We start from the raw sequence: 8,669 nt of genomic DNA on the forward strand, positions 1-8,669 counted from the left end.
CGCGGAGAAGAAAGGGGGCGAGCTGTATATCTAGGGTAACTAGGACTAGTTGCGCTACGCCACTACTGCTACCCAGCTGCTAACTTACACGGTGCGCGGTTAAGTACAAATGGAACTACTGGAGTTAGCAAAGGCTCCGACCGAGCACGCTCTAACTCCAATGTCTGCCCTGGGCTGCCCCAGGCAAGAAGCTTCTCTTCACAAGACTGTGTAACTGCAAAACAAATGTAAGCATTAAAATGAGAAACAAACAAAAACCAGAAAGCAAAACAAAAACCGACAAAGAAGAACAAACACACACAGCCCCAACCCCGGTGGGCACACAGAGACATCCACATCCCGCAGCCGCTACCAGCTCTCCTGCCTCTGTCACACGCCAGCCGGGCCGGACGCTGCTCAGAGGGGACCGCCCTGGCCCCGGGGCAGAAGACCCCTCAAGCACGGCAGGAATTGCACACTAATTGCTAATGGAGGTAGTTTTGAGGCTGACCTGAACCACCGGTCGGAGTAGTGACAGAGCAACACGAGGGCAAGTACGAGATGTGAGTGAAAGGGAAAGAAAGTAGGGCATCCAAATCACTGCAAATCTCAGCTCGGAGGGGAGCGGGGTGGCGGGGTAAGAGAACGCTGCCCCAGCTGGCAGAGAAGTGATGTGGCACTCCTCAGCGTGCCAAGCATGGCCTGGCTATGAGCAAGAGGAAGGAGTTAATACGAAAGCAGTCACGGACAGTTCACAACAAAAAGGACTTCAGAAGAGATCATTTCCCTTCCCTTCTGGCTGGGCAAAACACCTTTCCCAGTGCACCTCATGAACCTGCAAGTTTGACATCCCTGGAGCTACTTCAGAAATAAGTAACAGAGAGGATCCACGTGCTGCATCATATGAGAGAGCAGTGTTGTGTGCTGGAAACCAGGGAAGGAAGGTGGGAAGAGACAGAAGAGGGCATGCCTGTTCCTTCCTAGACTGACCTGAACAGAATCAAATACTCCTGATGCTCCCAACTCATATTAAGGAACCTTACATTACAGCTTTAAATAATCAGGCAGCTAGTACAGTATGTCTGTGTAGAGGAAAGGCTGGGAATCCCCACCTAGACTTTCTCCAGCCTACTAGCTTTTTTTCATAACCATTTTCTCAGTTTTTTCAGCCACAGGCTCCTCTAGAGGCAGCCAATTCAGGATCGATCAGGCAGATGGTACCATAACTGGCAGACCAACCATGGTACCAGCTAACTGAGTTAGCAACTCAGACATGCAAGGTAAAGATAACCACAGAGAAATGCCCCTCAGAGCCAACATTATGTGAGGATTTTCACTTAGAGCACCTGACAAGGGATTCAGAAATGCTATGGGGTCTTCCAGCAGCCACAGCCTCCCTTCCAAAGCATCCTTGAATCACTCTATAAAGACTGGCTTTTGTTCCTTGTACTTCCTGAGTGCCATTCATGCCTGGGGTGTTTAGAAGTTCTTGACAAGCCAGACTGAATTCAGCCTCGTGCATCTCCTCCATAGGCAGACCTGCATCACTGACCCCATTTACCACAGGAAAAACCAAGAAATGCAGTGACTTGCCCAAGGAAACCCCAAGAGGCAGTGTGTCTACAGAGAACTTCATGTTGCTCCTAGATGCAAGCAAGGGAATGAAATTAGCTAGGACAAGGCTCTGGTTTTGGTTGTGGGTTGTTTTGTGTGCTTTATTTGTAGGGTTTTGTTGTCAGCTTTTTTTTTAAAAAAAAAAAAGGAAAGGAAAATTATGTAAGTTTTCAGTTTGCAAAGTAGGGTATTTTGCAGGAAGGGAGATGATTTCTTTTTATTCTGGAGTACTGGAAATGAAAAATCAACGTTCTGGAAGGAAGTTGAGGAAGGGAAAAATCTTGGGGAAAGAGAAATGGAAAAGGTGGAGGGAGGGGTGGGAAAAAGATGCCATGAAGCACTGCACCCCTGGACTTACTGGCTGAGAAACAGAGAGAAAGCTGGGACTGCATGGACTCAGTCTGTGTTTTGCTCTCACTGTGCCTTCGTCCTTCAAGCACTGAGCTGCCGTCCCCGGTGGAGAGAGGGGGAGCTAGCATGGCAGGGAATTAAAACACAAACAACAAACAAAATACGCAAGTTCAGTAAATAAAAAAAGGGAAAGGAAATAGGAGAACATTAAAGAAACCACAATGCTGAGCACAAAACATGCAGGAGTATCCTCCAGGGCAAAGCCAAGTAGACAGCTCTACAACATGGACCCACTGTGCAATTCAGAATGACACAGGGGCGTGGAGCTGGGGGGGGGGGGGGGGGGACAGGGGCGGTGAGGGGGGGGGGGGGGGTACTGCCTTTAGCCCCACCACAGTGAAAACAACATATCTCTGAGGTAACTGTCACTGATGGATCATGACGATGTCTCCAACACCACAGCAGAACAGATCTGTGTAACCTGTTGTCTATTGAAAATAAATTGGTAGAGGAATTGCACAAGCACTTCCCTTTTCCCAGAGTCATGGCCATGTAGAACACTGAGAACTCCAACACTCCCAAACCTTTTCATCTATTTAGTTTTGCTTGAGTGCTTGCTTAGCTTAAAACATGGTGGGGCTGGCTTTGAAAAGCAACACTAGTGAACACTGCTACACTTGTGAACACTGCTACACGTAAAACTGAAGCACTAAAATTACCAGAGCTGGCCATAGCACAAACCATTACTGTGCAAGCTCCTTCCCTCCCCACCACCATTCAAATGTTCCCTTCTATTAAAATCATAACAATATTTTCTAAAATAGCCAGAAAAAAAAATCACCTCAGTCTTATCTGCAGCAATGTAGTCCTATACAATTCTTCATAGATTTAACCCTGGCCAGCTGCCCTCCTACCCTCCCGCCCGCCACCCCCACATCTTCTGTTCCAGTCCTAGCCTTCCTCTCCTCACAGCATTCATATTTCTGATTTACAGGACCTGTTGTCTCAAATGGCTCAAGTCTGGGACCTCTTCTGAATCAAAGCTGCCCAAGCAGACCTGCTTTTGGACAGATATCCAGTGATGATTACAGAAATCAATTTCATTATTACACTACCAAAACCACCCAGTTCCCTCCCCTCAAATCTAGGTTCTTAAAACCATGAATTAATCTTTCGGCAAAAAGGTGGGTGCTAGAATACTGTCCTGTAATGAGGTCAGGTCTTATCTGAAACAACCTGTACTGCAGAGCTCATTCACTCATTGGCATGTATTTCTGCTGCCTGTGACTCCTTGGCAGAGGACCCAGCAGCTTCTGATAAGCCACAGAACATGCATTAGGAGCTAGCCCAGCTAAGAGAGGTGACATTGCTACTACACCACTGGGTCAGCATTGATTTTTCCCTGGATATGTAACTCAGATTGACTACAGGGAAACTTAAGAATACCTCTACCTCAAAGTGCAAACTACTATCACATTTGCCTCAGAATGCAAACTGCATTCACCTATCCTGAACCTGCTCACTCAGGAAAACGTCTGTTCGTTCCTCTTTAGAGAGGTCAGGGAAATGACAGCTGCTCAAACAACATGATCAGATATGGGACTCAGAGCTCCTTCATCTAAAGTTTTATAAGCAAAAAAAACTTATGATATGGTCACTGAAAGGTGTGAAATCTCTTCTCAGCCACTCCTTCTACTCACACAAGGACGTGAAAAATCATTTCTGTTCAGAGATGACAAGCTGAGAATTATCTTCATCTTATAAAAAAAATAGGCCCAAAGTGAAAAAAAAAAAAAGAGGGAAGCCTGCATGTGTCACTAAAGAGATTACTAGAAAGGGGCAAGTGAGACACAGAAGTAACAGAGGTTTCAACTCCCTGTAACCTACAGGGAAGCACAAAACCACAAACAGATTCCACACCTCAAGGGACTGGCAGAGATTTTCCATGCCTAGAAATGGACTGGAGATGATCAGATTATGATACTTGCAAGAAGATAATTCCAATTCTGAGACAAAAACAAATTAGCTCAGGCAAGCAGTGTTTATACACCACAGAGGCCAAGTCAGCTGGTTCCCCAAAGTATGGTCTTATTGTGACAGGAATGACAGCGTCATGGCAAATTTATGAATTGAGTCAGACACAGAAATCTGGGAAGCTGGTTCAAAGCAGTGACCGAATCTCCAGGATCCTCTGCCTGTACTTAACCGTGTTAGAAATTTTAGGCAAAACACCTACCTTTCAGATCCTCATCTTCGGTTGTGGTGTTACAGCTCTCTGTGGAACCCTGCACGTCAGAAAAGAGCATTACTGGGCATCATCATTCAGGAGCATGAGTAAATAGTTCGATTTGTTGGTGAAGAAAGATGAAGTAAAGTGCAGGGACAGCAGGGACAGGATGATAAAAGGACAACTTGGATGGAAGCAGGCCAAATATTAAGCAAAACTTAACAGCATCTCTGCTCAGCTTTATGCATGTTCAAGCCGTTCAAGCTGTCCACCCAGAACTTTTACAAAGACAGAAATTACCAAGCTATCAAATGAGATCAAATGGGAGTTGCTTCTGTTTGGAAGAAGAATAGCCACAAGAAGCTAAAGAAGGGCTCCTAGGCTTTCTCAGAAGAACGGGTCTCCACCTCCAGAAGGAAAAAAAAAGTGTGTAAGTGCCTGTATCTTCCCTTTGACTCTACATATGAAAGAGTAGTGATTACACACCACAGCAGGAAAGAGACGATATTTGAACAGTTGTCCCTACTCAGTCTCTTCCAGAGATCCACAGCCATACAACAGAATCCTTCCAGCCTACAGTCAGCAGCATTCAGGAGCATGCTACAAACCAGACGTTGGAAAGGTAGAAACCAAAGTCAGACACACTAAGACGAGAACGACAAGAGAGAAGTGGAGGTTTCTCTGGCAACACTCCCATCCCCTTACCTTTATGCCATCTGTAGCATTATGGACAACAGTTGTTTGAGGCTCCTAGGGAAGGATGGAACAATCATTAAACTCCAGTTCCAAAGCATTCTCTCATTTCTTTTCATTCCCCAGCAAGTAGAGAAAAGGTGACTGACATTTAAAAAAAAAAAAAATAATAAAAAAAATCATCAAACTACAAACTCCAAACAGCACACGTGTGCTTGCGTGCGGGTGCACACACTTCCTGCACAGAAGGTTTCCTGAAGAGAGAGGCTGCACTTAAAGCTACAGTCACAAGGAGACAAAGTCCCCAGCTCCACTGCAAGTGCCCCTAATTCCCAATTTGCCTCCAGGGACCCAGGCTGGTACCAACACCAGACAGCAACCAACCAGCCAGTCTGCACCCTCTTCAGCTGTTCATGAAGTAACGAGCCTTCAGCAGTGTCCTCACTGGAAAAAAATGCTTTGGAAGAGGGGAGGGAAAGGATAACACTGGGCTGGGGCCTTTGTCTCCAAGTTTTTTTGAAAGTTTGCGGAGTATTTTACCTTAAAAAAGGGACATTCATAATTTCCATAACAAAAAGGGGATAAGCCAGACGACCTCAATGCCTCTCAGACTGCTAAGGGAACTGGGCTCTGAAAAAAGGCACATTTTTCTAGAAGTCTCTAAAATGAGATCCAACTTTAATAATAATAACAATAGTTAATAATTTAGAAAGGCTCCCTCAGTATCAAAACCATCATGAACAAAGCCAGTTCAGGGAAAGCAGAAAATTATGAAGTGTCCCAAGAACGCTTCATCCTACAGCAAACAAAAAAAAATATCAAATCCCACCCTCCCAAGCTCCCAAAAATGCCAAATCCAGCTCTTCAGAGACACACAACAAAGAGCAGCTACCAGGTCTACAAGTGCTAACTAGCTCCTGCACTCATCCCTTCATTACCAGGACAAGACTTCAGGATCTGCACCCGCTGCTGTCAGTCTTGCAGGGTGGCTAAGCAAGGGCACCAGGGACTGTGATGGTGCAGTGATGTACACTCACCCATCTGCCTCTGTCACCCATTGCACTGCTGCCTGATCTTCAAGCTTACTGAGGCAGACCACAATGAACTGTGCCACTAAATGTATTAGGCACAGGATACCCTCTGAAGCCTGCTGCACACAGCCCAAACAGAAAACGCTAGCCCAGCAAGTCAGCAAGCTGCAGCAAATCAGCTACACAACTGAGCAGGCCAAGTAGGCCATCAAACAATTCCTCTAAAAACTCTCTGCCTGCCCTTTCTTCTGTGGTGTCCTGAAGTCCATCCTCTGTTTCCTGAGTTTTGGAGAGGGAATGGAGCTTGCCACTCTCTTCTTCCAAACTAGCTTCTCCAAAGCTGGCAGGAACACTTGAACAGGACACACAGAACTATACAGGGATGGCACACAGGGAAGTCCAAGCAAGCTGCAATTCCCACATCAAACCACAGCTCTGCTCAGCACCCCCACCCCAAAGCCTGTGAGGCTGTGATCAGGCCCCACAGCAGCACAAGGACACAGACAGAACGAAGCCAAAACACAAGCTGAAACAGAGGCAGCACAAGCAGCACTCAGGATGGGGAGGGGAAAGAGAAAAGGGGAGAGGACAGAGCCAAAATTAAACCAAACAGGAAAAAAAAAAAAATAGCAGTTGGGGAAGATACCATGGACGTCTGCACTGGGGGTGTTTCTTTGGCAGTGCTTACTATACTGGTTTTGTTGTTGCTCTGTGGCTGAGACAGAAAAACATGGTTTTAGTTCCCCTGCTGGGCAGCAGAGGCAGCAAGAAAATGACAGTATCGCTTCAACCCCAACCATCTCCTCAGACCCTCCCCTCCCCACAGGCTCCATCACCAGGAAGAGGGAGGATGAAGGAGTGCTGCCTGGGTCACTGGACATCATCCTTCCCTCAGAGTCAACAGATGTTGTAAGGGATGTATCAAACCCCAAATGTGCGTGGACTGCTAGAGCTATAAGGAAGGAAAATGGAAGGGGAAAAAAGGCAGCAGCCCAAAGGGATGGGGGAATCCTGCAATGAGCACTAACAAAAGTAGTTAGTGAAGAACAATGAGAGATGGCAGCAATCCCGAGAGAAAGAGACTACAGAAGTGAGAGACGCACAATAGTGTTGGTACAAGTGACAAATGGGACAAATGGGAGTCATGTCTGAGGAGTCCCTAAGTACACAGGAACAGTCCTAGGTACATGATGATGCTGAAGGTCCCAAGGAATCTACGATGCAAGAAAAACTATGGTCAGCCCTAGAAAATTGAGAGAAAAGGTGAGATATGGTATGGTGTGTTGTGTCCCTGCTGTGACCTGAACAAAGAAACTTTGGGATCAAAATATGGAAAGGGATGGGGGTAGGATGCAAGGAAAATGTCATGTAGTTCCCCAAGCAGCAAGTCCTCTGGATGGTACCCAGTAGTTTTTCATCCTTCCCCTCTTCAGTCATTGTTGTAGGTGTGGTAGAAGAATAAAATCTCCATTTCCTGCATTCACACAGCACAACAGTGAGGCAGTCACCAGCTTGCTACAAAGAAACATCCCATTAAATCATGTATGTAAGTGATATCAGGAATGAACAAAGTCTATGCTTGTAGGAAGCCAAACTTGTGTCCACTAGTATATAGTTCCTAGCCCACAAATCCAGTCGATTGCTGGAGAAGTAGGCCCGCAGTTACACTGAGGTGTAACCCTACCACCAGGTATATAGCTTTCTTGCTGCCAAACACCAGCAACAGTGTCAAAATCAGCACTGCAGGAGTCTCACACAAACTCCTTGGTTTACAGATCGGGGTACTAGATGGGAGCTCAGAGCACTGTGACCGCATTGCAGCTGCTTTCCATCCCACTGTTCTTGGGGAGTGCAAACTCATACTGCAAAACATCAGGCCCTCACCACCCAGTAACCACCACAAAGAATGCAGAAGTCAAATGCTGAGCTGGAAAACATCTGCCAAAGGTTTATGCAAACCTGAGACAGATCCTGTGAGGTTGTGGATTCACACACCTACTAATATTTCATTTTTTCTTCATAACCAGCATGCCTTGGTTTAGTGATCTCTTCTGGAGAGCGAGAGAGGAGAAACAGAAGAGGAAGGTGGGGCAGGTGTAGAAGGGAGGAAGTAGAAGAGAGAGGCAGGAATGAATTCTTAAAAAAAAAAAATCTATGGGGGGAAAAACGCATATACTCATCTCCAATGCTAAGAAATGAGTAACACTTCACAAATTCCTGTTTATTCCCTGTTTCTATGCATCCAAGAGCTTTGCTTTGAGCATGTATGTGCAGCCTAATGGCAAAAGAGATAACAGGCCACTGTGGATGTAAGAAAGGAGGAGATCAACCTGAAAAAACCAAATCCCAAGCTATTTTGTGAGATAAACACAACAAAACTTCTGGCAATGCCTGAGTCCACACCTCCACACAGTATTGAGGTTCCCATACTTCTTCAGCAACAGTGATCCTAATGCAGAGATCTATCTTCCAAACCTCTTCCAGTGAGAAGAGCACAGGCCATTTTTCTTAGTCCACTGTGATAGGAATGTAAAGTTAGCATGAAAGAAGCTATAGAAAAATACTTTGGATTTTTTTGAAGGCTTTATAACTGAAGCCAAATGGGAAAAAAACCCAAACCATCCAGGAAGCCACTATTCTGGGGGAAAAAAAAGGTTACAGTAACTTGTTAGTGTGGGATGTCACCTTACAAAGTGTAAACCCACACACCCCTAAAGCACACAGTCTACCCTCCAGGCTGCACTGAACATCCAGTTCATCCATCATACTCTTTC

General features: G+C 45.8%; 1 protein-coding gene across 1 annotated transcript; it reads right to left on the bottom strand.

Moving 5' to 3' along the window:
- Positions 1-88: 88 nt before the first annotated feature.
- Positions 89-6,610, bottom strand: LOC103772539 (calcium/calmodulin-dependent protein kinase type II subunit gamma-like; the record flags this gene model as incomplete). Its single annotated transcript, XM_008939873.1, has 4 exons — positions 89-214; positions 4,181-4,229; positions 4,877-4,921; positions 6,542-6,610. Coding segments are annotated over 4 exons (289 nt in total), but the record flags the coding sequence as incomplete, so codon positions are not given.
- Between the last annotated feature and the right edge of the window lie 2,059 nt (positions 6,611-8,669).

This window comes from Merops nubicus, unplaced genomic scaffold, assembly GCF_000691845.1.
Source record: "Merops nubicus isolate BGI_N331 unplaced genomic scaffold, ASM69184v1 scaffold51854, whole genome shotgun sequence".
Taxonomy (NCBI): Eukaryota; Metazoa; Chordata; class Aves; order Coraciiformes; family Meropidae; genus Merops; species Merops nubicus.